We start from the raw sequence: 21460 nt of genomic DNA on the forward strand, positions 1-21460 counted from the left end.
GACACACACTGTCCCCAATCTACCCCCCGACACACACTGTCCGCAGTCTACCCCCGACACACACTGTCCCCAATCTACCCCCGACACACTGTCCCCAATCTACCCCGACACACACTGTACCCAATCTACCCCGACACACACTGTCCCCAATCTACCCCCGACACACTGTCCCCAATCTACCCCGACACACACTGTCCCCAATCTACCCCGACACACACTGTCCCCAATCTACCCTGACACACACTGTCCCCAATCTACCCCCGACATACACTGTCCCCAATCTACCCCGACACATACTGTCCCCAATCTACCCCGACACACACTGTCCCCAATCTACCCCCGAAACACACTGTCCCCAATGTGCCCCCGACACACACTGTCCCCAATCTACCGCCGACACACTGTCCCCAATCTACCCCGACACATACTGTCCCCAATCTACCGCGACACACACTGTCCCCAATCTACCCCCGACACACTGTCCCCAATCTACCCCGACACACACTGTCCCCAATCTACCCCCGACACACTGTCCCCAATCTACCCCGACACACACTGTCCCCAATCTACCCCGACACACACTGTCCCCAATCTACTCTGACACACACTGTCCCCAATCTACCCCGACACACACTGTCCACAATCTACCCTGACACACACTGTCCCCAATCTACCCCGACACACTGTCCCCAATCTACCCCCAACACACACTGTCCCCAATCTACCCCGACACACACTGTCCCCAATCTACCCCGACACACACTGTCCCCAATCTACCCCCGACACACACTGTCCCCAATCTACCCCCGACACACACTGTCCCCAATCTACCCCCGACACACACTGTCCCCAATCTACCCCGACACACACTGTCCCCAATCTACCCCGACACTGTCCCCAATCTACCCCCGACACACACTGTCCCCAATCTACCCCGACACACACTGTCCCCAATCTACCCCGACACACACTGTCCCCAATCTACCCCGACACACACTGTCCCCAATCTACCCCGACACACACTGTCCCCAATCTACCCCGACACACACTGTCCCCAATCTACCCCGACACCCCGACACACTGTCCCCAATCTACCCCCGACACATACAGTCCCCAATCTACCCCGACACATACTGTCCCCAATCTACCCCCGAAACACACTGTCCCCAATCTACCCCGACACACACTGTCGCCAATCTACCCCCGACACACACTGTCCCCAATCTACCCCGACACACACTGTCCCCAATCTACCCCCGACACATACTGTCCCCAAACTACCCCCAACACACACTGTCCCCAATCTACCCCCGACACACACTGTCCCCAATCTACCCCCGACACACACTGTCCCCAATCTACCCCCGACACACTGTCCCCAATCTACCCCCGACACATACTGTCCCCAATCTACCCCCGACACACTGTCCCCAATCAACCCTGACACACACTGTCCCCAATCTACCTCCGACACACACTGTCCCCAATCTACCCCCGAAACACACTGTCCCCAATCTACCCCCGACACACACTGTTCCCAATCTACCCCCAACACACACTGTCCCCAATCTACCCCGACACACACTGTCCCCAATCTACCCCGACACACACTGTCCCCAATCTACCTGGACACATACTGTCCCCAATCTACCTCCGACACACACTGTCCCCAATCTACCCCGACACACACTGTCCCCAATCTACCCCGACACACACTGTCCCCAATCTACCCTGACACTGTCCCCAATCTACCCCCGACACACTGTCCCCAATCTACCCCGACACACACAGTCCCCAATCTACCCCGACACACACTGTCCCCAATCTACCCCCGACACACACTGTCCCCAATCTACCCCGACACACACTGTCCCCAATCTACCCCGACACACACTGTCCCCAATCTACCCCCGACACACACTGTCCCCAATCTACCCCCGACACACTGTCCCCAATCTACCCCCGACACACACTGTCCCCAATCTACCCCCGACACACTGTCCCCAATCTACCCCCGACACATACTGTCCCCAATCTACCCCCGACACACTGTCCCCAATCTACCCCTGACACACTGTCCCCAATCTACCCCCGACATACACTGTCCCCAATTTACCCCGACACACACTGTCCCCAATCTACCCCGACACACACTGTCCCCAATCTAACCCCGACACACTGTCCCCAATCGACCCCGACACACACTGTCCCCAATCTACCCCCGACACACACTGTCCCCAATCTACCCCCAACACGCACTGTCCCCAATCTACCCCCGACACACACTGTCCCCAATCTACCCCCGACACACACTGTCCCCAATCTATCCCCGACACACACTGTCCCCAATCTACCCCGACACACACTGTCCCCAATCTACCCCGACACACTTTCCCCAATCTACCCCGACACACACTGTCCCCAATCTACCCCGACACACACTGTCCCCAATCTACCCCCGACACACACTGTCCCCAATCTACCCTGACACACACTGTCCCCAATCTACCCCCGACACACTGTCCCCAATCTACCCCGACAGACACTGTCCCCAATCTACCCCCGACACATACTGTCCCCAATCTACCCCCGACACATACTGTCCCCAATCTACCCCCGACACATACTGTCCGCAATCTACCCCCGACACATACTGTCCCCAATCTACCCCGACACATACTGTCCCCAATCTACCCCCGACACACACTGTCCCCAATCTACCCCCGACACACTGTCCCCAATCTACCCCCGACACATACTGTCCCCAATCTACCCCCGACACACACTGTCCCCAATCTACCCCCGACACACACTGTCCCCAATCTACCCCCGACACATACTGTCCCCAATCTACCCCCGACACTCACTGTCCCTAATCTACCCCTGACACACTGTCCCCAATCTAACCCCGACACATACTGTCCCCAATCTACCCCCGACACACTGTCCCCAATCAACCCTGACACACACTGTCCCCAATCTACCTCCGACACACACTGTCCCCAATCTACCCCCGAAACACACTGTCCCCAATCTACCCCCGACACACACTGGCTCAATCTAACCCCGACACACACTGTCCCCAATCTACCCCGACACACACTGTCCCCAATCTACCCGGACACATACTGTCCCCAATCTACCCCGACACACTGTCCCCAATCTACCCCGACACACACTGTCCCCAATCTACCCGGACACATACTGTCCCCAATCTACCTCCGACACACACTGTCCCCAATCTACCCCGACACACACTGTCCCCAGTCTACCCCCGACAGACACTGTCCCCAATCTACCCTGACACTGTCCCCAATCTACCCCCGACACACTGTCCCCAATCTACCCCGACACACACACTGTCCCCAATCTACCCCGACACACACTGTCCACAGTCTACCCCCGACACACACTGTCCCCAATCTACCCTGACACTGTCCCCAATCTACCCCCGACACACTGTCCCCAATCTACCCCGACACACACTGTCCCCAATCTACCCCGACACAATGTCCCCAATCTACCCCCGACACACACTGTCCCCAATCTACCCCGACACACACTGTCCCCAATCTACCCCCGACACACACTGTCCCCAATCTACCCCGATACACACTGTCCCCAATCTACCCCCGACACACTGTCCCCAATCTACCCCCGACACACTGTCCCCAATCTACCCCGACACACACTGTCCCCAATCTACCCCGACACACACTGTCCCCAATCTACCCCCGACACACACTGTCCCCCATCTACCCCGACACACACTGTCCCCAATCTACCCCCGACACACTGTCCCCAATCTACCCCCGACACACTGTCCCCAATCTACCCCGACACACACTGTCCCCAATCTACCGCCGACACACACTGTCCCCAATCTACCCCGACACACTGTCCACAATCTACCCCGACACACACTGTCCCCAATCTACCCCGACACACACTGTCCCCAATCTACCCCAGACACACACTGTCCCCAGTCTACCCCCGACACACTGTGCCCAATCTACCCCCGACACACACTGTCCCCAATCTACCCCCGACACACTGTCCCCAATCTACCCCCGACACATACTGTCCCCAATCTACCCCCGACACACTGTCCCCAATCTACCCCTGACACACTGTCCCCAATCTACCCCCGACACACACTGTCCCCAATCTACCCCCGACACACACTGTCCCCAATCTACCCCCGACACACACTGTCCCCAATTTACCCCGACACACACTGTCCCCAATCTACCCCGACACACACTGTCCCCAATCTACCCCGACACACACTGTCCCCAATCTACCCCCGACACACACTGTCCCCAATCTACCCCGACACACACTGTCCCCAATCTACCCCGACACTGTCCCCAATCTACCCCCGACACACACTGTCCCCAGTCTACCCCGACACACACTGTCCCCAGTCTACCCCGACACACACTGTCCCCAATCTTCCCCCGACACACTGTCCCCAATCTACCCCGACACTGTCCTCAATCTACCCCCGACACACACTGTGCCCAATCTACCCCGACACACACTGTCCCCAATCTACCCCGACACACACTGTCCCCAATCTACCCCCGACACACTGTCCCCAATCTACCCCGACACACACTGTCCCCAATCTACCCCCGACACACTGTCCCCAATCTACCCCGACACACACTGTCCCCAATCTACCCCCGACACACACTGTCCCCAATCTACCCCGACACACACTGTCCCCAATCTACCCCCGACACACACTGTCCCCAATCTACCCTGACACACACTGTCCCCAATCTACCCCCGACACACTGTCCCCAATCTACCCCGACACACACTGTCCCCAATCTACCCCGACACACACTGTCCCCAATCTACCCCGACACACACTGTCCCCAATCTACCCCGACACACACTGTCCCCAATCTACCCCCGACACACTGTCCCCAATCTACCCCGACACACACTGTCCCCAATCTACCCCGACACACACTGTCCCCAATCTACCCCCGACACACTGTCCCCAATCTACCCCCGACACACTGTCCCCAATCTACCCCGACACACACTGTCCCCAATCTAACCCGACACACACTGTCCCCAATCTACCCCCGACACACTGTCCCCAATCTACCCCGACACACACTGTCCCCAATCTACCCCCGACACACTGTCCCCAATCTACCCCCGACACACACTGTTCCCAATCTACCCCGACACACACTGTCCCCAATCTACCCCCGACACACACTGTCCCCAATCTACCCCAACACACATTGTCCCCAATCTACCCCCGACATACTGTCCCCAATCTACCCCCGACACACACTGTCCCCAATCTACGCCGACACACACTGTCCCCAATCTACCCCGACACACACTGTCCCCAATCTACCCCGACACACACTGTCCCCAATCTACCCCGACACTGTCCCCAATCTACCCTGACACACACTGTCCCCAATCTACCCCCGACACACACTGTCCCCAATCTACCCCGACACACACTGTCCCCAATCTACCCCGACACACACTGTCCCCAATCTACCCCGACACACACTGTCCCCAATCTACCCCGACACACACTGTCCCCAATCTACCCCGACACACACTGACCCCAATCTACCCCCGACACACACTGTCCCCAATCTACCCCGACACACACTGTCCCCAATCTACCCCGACACACACTGTCCCCAATCTACCCCGACACACACTGTCCCCAATCTACCCCGACACACACTGTCCCCAATCTACCCCCGACACACACTGTCCCCAATCTACCCCCGACACACTGTCCCCAATCTACCCCGACACACACTGTCCCCAATCTACCCCCGACACACTGTCCCCAATCTACCCCGACACACTGTCCCCAATCTACCCCGACACACACTGTCCCCAATCTACCCCGACACACACTGTCCCCAATCTACCCCGACACACACTGTCCCCAATCTACCCCCGACACACTGTCCCCAATCTACCCCGACACACACTGTCCCCAATCTACCCCCGACACACTGTCCCCAATCTACCCCCGACACACTGTCCCCAATCTACCCCGACACACACTGTCCCCAATCTACCCCGACACACACTGTCCCCAATCTACCCCCGACACACACTGTTCCCAATCTACCCCGACACACACAGTCCCCAAATTACCCCGACACACACTGTCCCCAATCTACCCCGACACACACTGTCCCCAATCTACACCGACACACACTGTCCCCAATCTACCCCGACACACACTGTCCCCAATCTACCCCGACACACTGTCCCCAATCTACCCCGACACACACTGTCCCCAATCTACCCCGACACACACTGTCCCCAATCTTCCCCGACACACACTGTCCCCAATCTACCCCGACACACACTGTCCCCAATCTACCCCCGACACACACTGTCCCCAATCTACCCCCAACACACTGTCCCCAATCTACCCCGACACACACTGTCCCCAATCTACCCCCGACACACTGTCCCCAATCTACCCCGACACACACTGTCCCCAATCTACCCCAACACACACTGTCCCCAATCTACCCCGACACACACTGTCCCCAATCTACCCTGACACACACTGTCCGCAATCTACCCCCGAAACACACTGTCCCCAATCTACCCCGACACACACTGTCCCCAATCTACCCCGACACACACTGTCCCCAATCTACCCCCGACACACACTGTCCCCAATCTACCCCGACACACACTGTCCCCAATCTACCCCCGACTCACACTGTCCCCAATCTACCCCCGACACACTGTCCCCAATCTACCCCGACACACACTGTCCCCAATCTACCCCCGACACACACTGTCCCCAATCTACCCCCGACACACACTGTCCCCAATCTACCCCCGACACACACTGTCCCCAATCTACCCCGACACACACTGTCCCCAATCTACCCTGACACACACTGTCCCCAATCTACCCCCGAAACACACTGTCCCCAATCTTCCCTGACACACACTGTCCCCAATTGTCCTCTTCAGGATCCCCCATCCACACTTCCTTTTCATTCTCAAGTCTGCTTGTACACACACACCCCCTCCCTCCCCCACCCTCTCCATGCCCCCACCGCACACTGCCCCTCACCCATTGCTCACCCCGCAGAACCGCTGCACACGCTCTAACTTTCAATTGTAACATTACATAATGGAGCCCACACATTAGTTCGGAGTTGAACTTCACCTCACAACCTTTTCAAACATTGGCGTGGGAATCCACCAGTGAGTCATGGCTGACACCACGGACTGTTCCCTGTGGTGATCTTTATGAGGGCTTTCCAGGATGGTACACGTAGTGATCACAAAGATACACAAAGCTCTTTTTAAACTAAACTAACTTTATTTGAACACTAAATGTAAGTTCGACATTTATTCTAAATAGCAAACATACATGTAAGAATTAAGCTATACTCACTAACACTATCTATATAACAATTTCATTTTAACTAACTCTGCAATACACTATAAATCTAATCTCTTCCAGCTCCAACCTTATCTCCTCCAGAAGTCCAAGAGTCTGTGCAATATATAGCACAACCCTTAGCTCCCTCTAGTGACTAGGTTGAAGATAACATTAACTCTTTGCATGCTGTACATTTGTATAATGTCGCATTCCCTTTTCTGAAAGTGACCCTGCTTTTCCATCACCGATATAGTAAACCGCCCGGTCACAAGAACGCGAGAATCATTCCCATTTGTTCAACGAGAGCTACTGCGATTCCCAAGAGCGTTAAGACTGTTCGGGAATGGTCACCTCACATCGGTTGTCGCAAAGGTATCTAACACACCTCATCTAAAAAAGTAACTGGGCCGATCAGCCCCACACAGAGCAAGATGAGGAAAGGGTTTGATCGAATCGATCGGGAGAAAATGTTGCTGGTTGGCGGAGAGGGGAGCAGGAGGTGTGGGGGAGGTGTCCAGAATAAAGAGGCTGAAGCTTACAATGTGAGTCAGACTCTTCAGGGGTGAGATGAGGAAGCATCACACAGAGGGGAGTGAAATCTCTTTCCTTCCCCACAAGAGTTGTCGGGATTTTCAATTACAAATGTCAAAGTTGCGCTGGATAGGTTTTTTGTCAGGTTAGTGTATTGAGGGTTAGGTAACCAAGCTCGGTAATATGGGGTTAAAATACAGGTCGGACACAGTCTTGCTGAATGCTGGAACCAATCAGATGGGCTGAGTGGCCTCCTCCTGTTCCTGGGCAGTAAGAGCTCCCAATCTCTCGATCGTTCCTTTAGTAATATGCCTGAAAAAAACAGATGGAGAAATGCAGACCGGGCACAGAAACCTGTAAAAAACAGGGACTGGGGAGACGAGGGGTGTCAGAGGGAATCCGTCAAAATGTCTTCTGGTGGATAAGATATTGTCCAATCAGCAGCTTCCTGTTTCGGAGAGAATCAATCCATTAATCCCACGTGAGTTGGTTACCTGTAAGAGGAGCTGAGAGTTTGTCATCAGTCTCAGCTTGGTGGGTAGTGTTAGAGTTAACGGCAGGGGTCAGACCAGAGAGGTCAAAAGGCCGAAGGTCACCGGGCTCCTGTGTTTGGGAAGCGTTGGACACCGTGGCATTCTGGGTACTGACGAGCCAATGATTGAAGGCCTCGGGGGCCCACAACCGAGTCCGGTTCTCTGAGGTAATGTTGGAAATGGTCACGTTCTCCATCTCTGCATCCATGGCAACAGGCAGCTCCAGCTCCTCCTGTCCCACTTCCTCCGCCTCCTCGTTCTCCTCCTCCTCCTCCTCCTCCTCATCATCATCATCCTCCTCCTCCTCACTGCCATTCCCCTGAGTTTCCGCTGGTCCTTGAACGGCAGTCGAATCGGTGTGCGCGACCGCTGGCCCTTCGCCTGGCCCAGACACTGAGAGAGATTGGTGGTAAAGAGGGAGGGAAAAAATTCTGTTAATATTCACTTACTAATCGACAGTGCTGAGTTGATGAGACAGCCACTCTCCTGTTCTCGTGTGACTGAAACACAAATCTCAGCAGCACAGTGTAAAATGCCTGTTCAGAAACCAGTTCTGGCGAAGACATGGTTGATTGGTGCGGTGTATTATCAAGCTGGATATCATCCCCCACAATCAGCCTGCCGACTGTTAACAAAACATTCTGTTGTGTTTGGAGGAGTGACCACCCGGAGCTTTGATACTGATGTCTCTGTGAGGTAATAGCTGCCCGATCTGACACTCAGCTGAGCTCCTCACCACATATCCACTCCGCCACTACTGCCCAATTTCGCCTCCATTATATCGCCAATCTTCAACACATCTGCAGCTGAAACCCTCACCCACACCTTCTAAACCTCCGGACTTTGCTACTCCGATGTTCCAGGCTGTGTCCACCTCCCCACTCGCCTCCTACCCTCGGTAAACCTGATGTCATCTGAATCTCGGCTGCCCTTAACTCACAGCAAGTCCCCTGTCACCTAGGCTGTGCTTGCTGTGTTACACTGGCTCCTGGTTGAGTAACTTCTTGAAATGAAAACTCTCCTTCTAGTTTACAAATCCTTCCATGGTCTCACTCCTCCACCTCTGCATCTCTGCCCAAGACTCTTTGAGATATCCATGACTCCTCTAATTCTGTCCTCTTGAGCACCCCCTGATTTTAGTTGTTCACCATTAGTGGCTGTGCCCTCAGTTGCCAAGACCCCAAGCTCTGGAATCCTCTCCCTAAATATCTCTGCCTCTCAATCTCACCTTTGTCCTTGAAGCTACACCTGGAAACCGACCCCTCTGAGTAAGCTTTCAGTCACCTGCCTCAGTCTTTCCTATGTGTCTATTGCATCAATTTATGATTGATAGCATACATGTGAGAGCCTTGGGGACATTTAACTTGGCTAAAGGTGCTATGCAAATGCAAGTTGTTGTTCTGTGGATCATGAGGTGCCCTTTCTTCAAAATAAACCATGAGGTAGTAGGTGAAATATATTCCGATCCCGCACAATCTCCATCTGAAGTTTCCTTTCTCTTTAAAAAAAATTATTAAGTTAAGGATGATCTTCTCCCTCAGAGGGAGGTGGCCAACTATGATCTTTACCTAGGAAAGAATGGAAAGGGGCAAAGTTTGAGAGTCAGTACCTGCAACTCCTGAAATGTGAATAGGTTGGGAAGGATTGCTCCCAGAGGTGCCGTGAAGGGAGACTTTGTAGCTTTTGCCAATGGTTAGGCCCGTGATGTTTGCCTTTCGTTGATCGCCACCCAGGACCATCTCTGACAGGACGACGTTCGTGGAGGGATCTCTGTAACTTAGAAGCAACGTATCAAACAAGCCTTCCGCAATGTCCCAGGACAGCGCAATGTGGCTGGAGGTGGCGTTCAATGTGAGGGGGTTTGGAGACTCCTTGGAGCCTGTGACTGAAGCTCTGGAAACTGCAGGCTCCTGGGAACTCCCCACAGGAGGGAGGTAGACTTTGTAAGTTAATCGGGATGAGCCATTATGTCCTGTTTTATCCTTCCCTGTTTAAAGGAAATGGGAGGAGGGGTGGGATTAAAGTCCATTGCTGATTGGATACAAAAGTTATTTTTTCCGTACAGTGTGAGCGACTACTGCGCGAGATCTCAAGGCCACCTTCTAACTAATGATAAATGCAATGTTTAATCACAAAAATAAATAAGAGAAAATGGTTTTCAGTGGCCCTCCTCCACATCCGACGCCAATTCACCGTCACTTCAGAACTCTCGTTACAGAAACTGGAGGAAACCCATTGAAAAAACAAAATGGCTGACTAACGCTGCCTGGTTTTAGTGAGAATCGGAATTCGATGCAGCACACAGGGAGGTCATTCAGCTCATCGCGCCTGTGTTAACACTTTGGAAAAGTTATCCAATTAATCCCACTGCCCCCACTCTTTCCGGCAACTTTTCCTTTTCAAGTGTTTGTCCAATTCCTTTTGGAAAGTTACTGTTGAATCTGCTCCCATCACCCTTTCAGACAGGCATTCCTTGCCATGACTCACTGTATTAAAATAAACCTTAATATTAAATACAGGAAGCAATTCTCAACATCCTGCAGAGCTTCTGGGTGCCGATGTCCCTAAATGATTGAAGTGGGCAAGTTGAAAGTGTGAAAGGGGCTCCTTCACCGGGGCGGCCTCCGATCTGGTCTGGCCCGCGATCGGGGCCCACCGATTGGCGGGCTGGCCTCTTCCCCCCCCCCGGGCCTACTTCCTGGCACGGCCAGCCCCTGAACACCGGCGCCATGTTGAGTCGGGACCGGCGCACTAAAGAAGTCCCCCGCGCATGCGCGGGTTGGTGCCGCCCATTTGCTGCCAGGACGTGAGGCTGGAGCGGCGTGAACCGCTCCAGCACCATGCTGGTCCCCCGTGGGGGCCAGAATCGGTCGTACCCGGGCCCAGTTTGCGTGAAACGCGACGACGTTCACAACGGCCGAACACTTCGACTCCATATTGGAGAATCGCCCCCAATGTTTCCCTTGTGGGAGAGTCTAGGACCAGGGGGCAGTATCTCAGAATAAGGGGTCACCTATTTAGGACAGCGATGAGGAGGAATTTCTTCTCTTGGAGGGTAGTGAATCAGTGGAATTCTTTACCGCACAGGGCTGTAGAGGCCAGGTTGTTAAGTATTTTCAAGGCTGAAATACAGATTTTGAATCAGTCAGGGAATCGAGAGTTATGGGGATGATGCGGGAAAGTGGAGTTGAGGATTATCACTCTGATCAGTCATGATCTCATTGATTGGCGGAGCAGACTGGATGGGCCGAATGGCCCACTTCTGTTGCTATGTCTTCTGGTCTTATGCTCAACTCGAGTATTATGCCCAATTCGAGGCACTACACTTTCGGAATGCAGTGAAGAGAGGGGGCAGAAAGATGGATGAGAATGATTCCAGATAATTTCAGTTAGGTCGAGAAATAGGAGAAGTTGGGATTGTTCTCTTTGAGGAGAGAAGGTTGAGGGGAGATTTGTTTGAGGTGTTCAAAATGGCGAGGGGTCTGGACAGAGTAGATAGGGATAAGCTGTTCTTCTCGGTGAGGGGCTGCGAACCGGAGGGCACAGATTTAAAGCGAGTTCCTTTTTATTCTTTCACAGATTGTGGCCGTTGCCGGCTCGGTCAGCATTTGTTGCCCATTCCGCAAAAAAGATTGCCAAAGGGAGGAATGGTGAAAAGCTTTTCAAAACAGCGAGTGTTTCAGATCTGGAATGAAGGGCCCGAGAGTGAGGTGGAGGCAGATTCAATCAGGCCTTGCAAAAGAGAAAGAGTTACAGGATTATGGAGAAATGGGGGGGCAGTGGGACTAAACGAATTATTTTTACAAAGGGGCAGCACAGACTCGAAGAGCTGAATGGCCTCTTTCTGTTTTGCAACTAATTTATAATTTTGTGATTCTCTACAGCACAAATATACGGATCTTTGATTCATTTGTTAAACAATGGGGATTGAACCGCAGTAACGTTATGTGACAATGCTAGCTGACTGGCTCAGCTGTTTAAATACCTCCAAGGATCTGCTGCTTGGTTGGTTCAGGTGTCCCTGTGTGTCGAGGGGTCGCGGGTCGTTTGCCTGCTCGTCGGACATCGGGAGATGTTTCTCGGGCTCCATTCGAAGACGGAGAGCCAGCAAGTCCTTTCTTGTGCTTCAATGCAGGGGATGTCCCGGGGGACCCTGTTACCTTTCTTCCAGGGCCCACGGGTCTCCCTGGCCCTACCAAGACAGCTCCTTGTTTCTTCCTAATGGGGCCTTGTGCAACTTTGGACTCTTTAGCTTCCTGCCCCCTCTCTGCACTGACTTTGACTCTGGCAGGTGGGGTACCCAGTAGCACTTTGGGGGAGCCAAGCGGGCTTTTGGCAAAGGCTGGGTAGCGCCGAATGACAGATCGTGCTGTCACGGCCACATCGGCGGAGAGTTCGGCAGCCGCTATCTTTCTGGAGATGGCCCTCGAGATGTCCTGGATGAATTTGTTCTTGTTGGCGGCCACTGTGTGAGCTGAGTGGCGGCCAGCCAGTTCCCACTGGGGAAGACTTTCTGTTGAAACAGAGCTGAGAGTGAGCAGTTGTTGCTTTGTGCCTGTGATAAGAGGCTAGAGCAAGACTCGTTGACCATTTGCAACCTCCTTGGACCTCCATTTTACTCATGAAGTCCAGCCTGAATCCTGCCCCGTTCACCTGCTGTAACAAAAGACCTTTCTCTCGTATTAGTTACACTCAATTCAGACAAACCTGCTAAATTGCGACAGGACCTTCGGAGTGTGTAAAATTTAACAAATTGAATGTGGAACCATTGAACTTTGACCTGTTGTGCCACTGATCTTTAACCGACTGGTCTATGACCCACTGGTATTTGACCATCTTTGACTAAACTTTGACCCAGTAAGCTAGGTAGAGAGAGATAACAGTTTGTGTTAAGTGGGGAGACATTTTGCACATGCTGACCAGAATCTTCCGGCCATTGCAATTCAGTTTTCCCGCCAGCAGAACACTCCCTGCCTGGGGGTTTCCAGATGGGGAGGCTCCAATGGGTAATCCCATTGGCAGGCGGCAGGAGAAGAGAATCCTGCCAGCGAATGGCGCGACGCCAAGAAACACGGGGCTGGGAGTGGCAGAGAATCCAGCCCCACTGTATCTATCATATCTCCGTGATTGTCACTCTCTCCACATAGGCCCTGTTGCACAGCAGCAAGTTCGTCCATTCCATTTGTGGTATTCCTCGAAGTGGGACTGGGGCCTATGACACTCCGATCTGCATCGTCGTAACACGGGCATCAACATCAAAGCTGAAACAAAACATAATACTGCAGATGTTGAACATCTGTGGAGAGAGAAACAAGTCCCTTTGACTCTTCATCAGCTGTGAAGAAAAGTCATATTGGACTCAAAACATTGACTCTGTTTCTCTCTTCACAGATGCTGCCAGGCCTGCTGGGTTTTTCCAGCAGTTTCTGTATTAATTTGGAGCATTAACCTGCTTATTTTAAACAGGAGAAGCACAGCCTCCATGAAAATAAGAATGTTATCTGAACTCTGATCATCACTTCTAGGTTTTGGCAATTGATTCCATTGAAAGAGCTGGAGCTTGCGTAATGTCTGGGGGTGAACTAAAACCCCAACGAACCCAGCCCCAAACCCCGCACTCCCTCTGACAAAAAAACTAATAAAAACTGAGACCCTTCAAACGTTCCTCATTTATTGAATTCATTCCTGGGACATGCGTCTCGCTGGCTGAACCAGCATTTATTGCCCATCCCCAGCTATCCTCAAACTGAGTGACTTACGAGGCCATTTCAGAGGGCAGGAAGAGTCAACCACATTGGAGGAGTCCACTGTCGGACAGACCGGGTAAGAATGGCAGATTTGCCACCCGAAAGGGCGTCAGTGAACCAGATGGGTTTTGCGGACAATGGTTCTTACTTTTAATTCCAGATTTTATTGGATTCAAATCTCACCATCTGCCATGGTGGGATTCGAAACTGGGTCCCCAGAGCATCACCTGATTCAGTGACACTACCACCACCGCCACTTCCCCGAGTATGCCCATGTCCTGTAAATGAATAAAGAAAAAACAGTTCATTTCTCACAGGGATATGGCGGCACGGTGGCACAGTGATTAGCACTGCTGCCTCACAGCTCCAGGGACCCGGGTTCGATTCCGACCTCAGGTGTCTGTCCATGCAGAGTTTGTACATTCGCGCTGTGCCTGTGTGGGTTTCCTCCGGGTGCTCCGGTTTCCTCCCACAGTCCAAAGATGTTTAGGTTAGGTGGATTGGCCATGATAAATTGTCCCTAGGTGGGGTTATGGGGATAGGGTGGGGGATTGGGCCTAGGTGGGGGGCTCTTTCAGAGGGTCGGTGCTGACTGATGGGCTGAATGGCCGCCTTCTGCACTCTAGGGATTCTATGATTTTAAGGGGACAGAGTCCAGAGAAAGCATATGTGTCCGACTTCACTGGACTCCCAGGATATTGATTGTAGAAATGAAAAAGAGGAAGAGAAGATGGAAGGATGAGACTGCGGAAAAAAGGAAGAGGAGATCCAGCTGATTTTGAGACTATCTTGCGAGCGGGTGCTGTAGTGAAGAAAATGGTACACACGGGATGAACAATCCTCACGCCTGATTGCTTACAACTCAAAGCTGCTGAAGGAAAAAGCAGAGAGATAAATCAAACTGAGCGGTGATTTCCAATGAGGATTGAAAACCTGGAGAGAGAAACAAAGAACAAAATGGTCAATATTGTCCCTGAGATTTGCAAAGAGCTTCACCGTCTAATACTGAGGATGAAATACACATCAAAGGGATATGCAGCAAGGCCGAGCAGGCAGTGAAGACCACACATTCAAATAAACCTGTTGGATTAAATTTGACACAGAAAACAGGTTTTATATAATTTGTTCTTTTCACCGTTTAAATCAGCAACTTATCATCAATTTGTGATTTTATACTCTCCATTCATCATAGGTTATTGTCAGTATAACACATTCCTCACTGGAACACTCTGTAACACAATCCTCACTGTAACACTCTCTAACACAATCCTTACTGGAACACTCTCTGAAACACAATCCTCACTGTCACACTCTCTCTGAAACACAATCCTCACTGTAACACTCTCTGAAACACAATCCTCACTGTAACACTCTCTAACACAATCCTCACTGTAACACTCTCTGAAACACAATCCTCACTGTAACACTCTCTAACACAATCCTCACTGTCACACTCTCTGTAACACACTCCTCACTGTCACACTCTCTCTGAAACACAATCCTCACTGTAACACTCTCTGAAACACAATCCTCACTGTAACACTCAATGTAACAAAATCCTCACTGTAACACTCTCTCTGTAACAGATTCCTCACTGTAACACACTCTCTGTAACACACTCCTCACTGTAACACTCTCTCTGTAACACACTCCTCACTGTAACACACTCTCTGTAACACACTCCTCACTGTAACACTCTCTCTGTAACACACTCCTCACTGTAACACTCAATGTAACAAAATCCTCACTGTAACACTCTCTCTGTAACAGATTCCTCACTGTAACACACTCTCTGTAACACACTCCTCACTGTAACACTCTCTCTGTAACACAATCCTCACTGTAACACTCTCTCTGTAACACACTCCTCACTGTAACACTCAATGTAACAAAATCCTCACTGTAACACTCACTATGTAACACACTCCTCACTGTAAACACTCTCTCTGTAACACACTCCTCACTGTAACATTCTCTGTAACACACTCCTCGCTGTAACACTCTCTGAAACACAATCCTCTCTGTAACACACTCCTCACTGTAACATTCTCTGTAACACACTCCTCGCTGTAACACTCTCTCTGTAACATAATCCTCACTGTAACATTCTCTGTAACACACTCCTCGCTGTAACACTCTCTCTGTAACACAATCCTCACTGTAACTCTGTCTAGGTAACACACTCCTCACTGTAACACTCTCTCTGTAACACTATCCTCATTGTAACTCTCTCTGTAACACAATCCTCACTGCATCACTCTCTGTAACACAGTCCTCACTCTATCACTCTCTCTCTGTAACACAATCCTCACTGTAACACACATCTCGCTGTAACACTCTCTGTAACACACTCCTCACTGTATCACTCTCTCTCTGTAACACAATCCTCACTGTAACACAACCCTCACTGTAACACTCTCTCTGTAACACAATCCTCACTGTAACTCTCTCTGTAACACACTCCTCACTGTAACACTCTCTCTGTAACACAATCCTCAATGTAACACTCTCTGTAACACAATCCTCACTGTAACACTCTCTCCGTAACACATTCCTCACTGTAACACTCTCTCTTTAACACAATCCTCACTGCAACACTCACTTTAACGCAACCCTCACTGTAACAGTCGCTGAAACACATTCCTCACTGTAACACTCTCTCTGTAACACAATCCTCACTGTAACACTCTCTCTGTAACACGCTCCTCACTGTAACACTCTCTCTGTAACACACTCCTCACTGTCACACTCTCTGTAACACAATCCTCACTGTAACACTCTCTCTGTAACACGCTCCTCACTGTAACACTCTCTCTGTAACACACTCCTCACTGTTACACTCTCTCTGTAACACAATCCTCACTGTCGCTCTCTCTGTAACACAATCCTCACTGCAACACTCTCTGTAACACAATCCTCACTGTAACACTCTCTCTGTAACACAATCCTCACTGTCACATTCTCTGTAACACAATCCTCACTGTAACACTCTCTCTGTAACACAATCCTCACTGTCACATTCTCTGTAACACAATCCTCACTGGCACGCTCTCTGTAACACAATCCTCACTGTCACACTCTCTGTAACACAATCCTCACTGTCACACTCTCTGTAGCACACTCCTCACTGCAACACACTCTCTGTAACACACTCCTCACTGTTACGCTCTCAGTAACACACTCCTCACTGTAACACTCTCTCTGTAACACAATCCTCACTGTAACACTCCCTGTAACACGATCCTCACTGTAACACTCTCTGTAACACAATCCTCACTGTAACACTCTCTCTGTAACACATTCCTCACTGTAACACTCTCTCTGTAACACAATCCTCACTGTTCCACTCTCTGTAACACAGTCCTCACTGCAACACATTCTCTGTAACACGCTCCTCACTGTAACACTCTCTCTGTAACACACTCCTCACTGTAACACTCTCTCTGTAACACAATCCTCACTGTAACACTCCCTGTAACACGATCCTCACTGTAACACTCTCTGTAACACAATCCTCACTGTAACACTCTCTCTGTAACACATTCCTCACTGTAACACTCTCTCTGTAACACAATCCTCACTGTTCCACTCTCTGTAACACACTCCTCACTGCAACACAATCCTCACTGTCACTCTCTCTAACACACTCCTCACTGTCACGCTCTTTGTAACACAATCCTCACTGTAACACTCTCTGTAACACAATCCTCACTGTCACATTCTCTGTAACACAATCCTCACTGTCACGCTCTCTGTAACACAATCCTCACTGTAACACTCTCTCTGTAACACAATCCTCACTGTTACACTCTCTGTAACACAGTCCTCACTGCAACACATTCTCGGTAACACAATCCTCACTGTTCCACTCTCTGTAACACAATCCTCACTGTTACACTCTCTGTAACACACTCCTCACTGGCACGCTCTCTGTAACACAATCCTCACTGTAACACTCTCTCTGTAACACAATCCTCACTGTCACACTCTCTGTAACACAATCCTCACTGTCACGCTCTCTCTGTAACACAATCCTCACTGTAACACTCTCAGTAACACAATCCTCACTGTCACGCTCTCTGTAACACAATCCTCACTGTCAAGCTCTCTGTAACACAATCCTCACTGTAACACTCTCTCTGTAACACAATCCTCACTGTAACTCTCTCTCTGTAACACAATCCTCACTGTCACACTCTCTCTAACACACTCCTCACTGTTCCACTCTCTGTAACACAATCCTCACTGTTACACTCTCTGTAACACAATCCTCACTGTAACACACTCTCTGTAACACAATCCTCACTGTCACATTCTCTCTAACACACTCCTCACTGTTACACTCTCTGTAACACACTCCTCACTGTCACGCTCTCTGTAACACAATCCTCACTGTAACACTCTCTGTAACACACTCCTCACTGTAACACTCTCTGTAACACAATCCTCACTGTAACACTCTCTCTCTAACACACTCCTCACTGTCACACTCTCTGTAACACAATCCTCACTGTTACACTCTCTGTAACACAATCCTCACTGTAACTCTCTCTCTGTAACACACTCCTCACTGTAACACTCTCTGTAACACAATCCTCACTGTAACACTCTCTCTCTAACACACTCCTCACTGTCACACTCTCAGTAACACAATCCTCACTGTCGCACTCTCTGTAACACAATCCTCACTGTAACACTGTCTCTGTAACACAATCCTCACTGTTACACTCTCTGTAACACAGTCCTCACTGTAACACTCTCTCTGTAACACAATCCTCACTGTAACTCTCTGTAACACAGTCCTCACTGCAACACATTCTCGGTAACACAATCCTCATTGTCACATTCTCTGTAACACAATCCTCACTGTATCACTCTCTGTAACACACTCCTCACTGGCACGCTCTCTGTAACACAATCCTCACTGTAACACTCTCTCTGTAACACAATCCTCACTGTAACACTCTCTCTGTAACACAATCCTCACTGTCACACTCTCTGTAACACAATCCTCACTGTAACACCCTCTCTGTAACACAATCCTCACTGTCACGCTCTCTGTGTAACACAATCCTCACTGTAACACTCTCAGTAACACAATCCTCACTGTCACGCTCTCTGTAACACAATCCTCACTGTCACGCTCTCTGTAACACAATCCTCACTGTAACACTCTCTCTGTAACACAATCCTCACTGTAACTCTCTCTCTGTAACACAATCCTCACTGTAACACTCTCTCTGTAACACACTCCTCACTGTTCCACTCTCTGTAACACAATCCTCACTGTTACACTCTCTGTAACACAATCCTCACTGTCACTCTCTCTAACACACTCCTCACTGTTACACTCTCTGTAACTCAATCCTCACTGTAACTCTCTCTCTGTAACACACTCCTCACTGTAACACTCTCTGTAACACAATCCTCACTGTAACACTCTCTGTAACACAATCCTCACTGTAACACTCTCTCTCTAACACACTCCTCACTGTCACACTCTCTGTAACACAATCCTCACTGTTACACTCTCTGTAACACAATCCTCACTGTAACTCTCTGTAACACACTCCTCACTGGCACGCTCTCTGTAACACAATCCTCACTGTAACACTCTCTCTGTAACACAATCCTCACTGTAACACTCTCTCTGTAACACAATCCTCACTGTCACACTCTCTGTAACACAATCCTCACTGTAACACCCTCTCTGTAACACAATCCTCACTGTCACGCTCTCTGTGTAACACAATCCTCACTGTAACACTCTCAGTAACACAATCCTCACTGTCACGCTCTCTGTAACACAATCCTCACTGTCACGCTCTCTGTAACACAATCCTCACTGTAACACTCTCTCTGTAACACAATCCTCACTGTAACTCTCTCTCTGTAACACAATCCTCACTGTAACACTCTCTCTGTAACACACTCCTCACTGTTCCACTCTCTGTAACACAATCCTCACTGTTACACTCTCTGTAACACAATCCTCACTGTCACTCTCTCTAACACACTCCTCACTGTTACACTCTCTGTAACTCAATCCTCACTGTAACTCTCTCTCTGTAACACACTCCTCACTGTAACACTCTCTGTAACACAATCCTCACTGTAACACTCTCTGTAACACAATCCTCACTGTAACACTCTCTCTCTAACACACTCCTCACTGTCACACTCTCTGTAACACAATCCTCACTGTTACACTCTCTGTAACACAATCCTCACTGTAACTCTCTCTCTGTAACACACTCCTCACTGTAACACTCTCTGTAACACAATCCTCACTGTAACACTCTCTCTGTAACACACTCCTCACTGTAACACTCTCTGTAACACAATCCTCACTGTAACACTCTCTGTAACACAATCCTCACTGTAACACTCTCTGTAACACAATCCTCACTGTAACACTCTCTGTAACACAATCCTCACTGTTACACTCTCTGTAACACAATCCTCACTGTCACACTCTCTGTAACACAATCCTCACTGCAACTCTCTCTCTGTAACACACTCCTCACTGTAACACTCTCTGTAACACAATCCTCACTGTAACACTCTCTCTCTAACACACTCCTCACTGTCACACTCTCAGTAACACAATCCTCACTGTCGCACTCTCTGTAACACAATCCTCACTGTAACACTCTCTCTGTAACACAATCCTCACTGTAACTCTCTCTCTGTAACACAATCCTCACTGTCACACTCTCTCTGTAACACAATCCTCACTGTAACTCTCTCTCTGTAACACAATCCTCACTGTCACACTCTCTCTGTAACACAATCCTCACTGTAACTCTCTCTCTGTAACACAATCCTCACTGTCACACTCTCTCTGTAACACAATCCTCACTGTAACACTCTCTGTAACACAATCCTCACTGTCACGCTCTCTGTAACACAATCCTCACTGTAACACTCTCTCTGTAACACAATCCTCACTGTAACACTCTCTCTGTAACACAATCCTCACTGTAACTCTCTCTCTCTAACACACTCCTCACTGTAACACTCTCTGTAACACACTCCTCACTGTTACACTCTCTGTAACACAATCCTCACTGTAACACTCTCGAACACACTCCTCACTGTCACACTCTCTGTAACACAATCCTCACTGTCACTCTCTCTGTAACACAATCCTCACTGTAACACTCTCTCTGTAACACACTCCTCACTGTTACACTCTCTCTGTAACACAATCCTCACTGTAACTCTCT

The 21460-nt window shown here is 50.1% G+C and overlaps 1 protein-coding gene across 7 annotated transcripts in view; it reads right to left on the reverse strand.

Annotated features, from left to right (window-relative positions):
* The window catches only part of LOC140390470 (tenascin-X-like), a 321608-nt gene that overhangs the window by 157284 nt on the left and 142864 nt on the right, over nt 1-21460 (reverse strand). For 5 of the 7 annotated variants that reach the window (XM_072475622.1, XM_072475621.1, XM_072475620.1 and 2 more), the window contains exons 7-9: nt 12470-12997; nt 10094-10471; nt 8446-8877 (exon numbers count right to left, since the gene is read on the reverse strand). The exons of 1 other annotated variant lie outside the window; for it this stretch is intronic. In XM_072475622.1, coding sequence (XP_072331723.1) covers nt 8446-8877; nt 10094-10471; nt 12470-12997 — 1338 coding nt within the window. The remainder of the gene's footprint in view (nt 1-8445; nt 8878-10093; nt 10472-12469; nt 12998-21460) is intronic. One more of the 7 variants, XM_072475623.1, reaches the window with a different exon arrangement.

Source organism: Scyliorhinus torazame, chromosome 14 (genome assembly GCF_047496885.1).
Source record: "Scyliorhinus torazame isolate Kashiwa2021f chromosome 14, sScyTor2.1, whole genome shotgun sequence".
Lineage (NCBI taxonomy): Eukaryota > Metazoa > Chordata > Chondrichthyes > Carcharhiniformes > Scyliorhinidae > Scyliorhinus > Scyliorhinus torazame.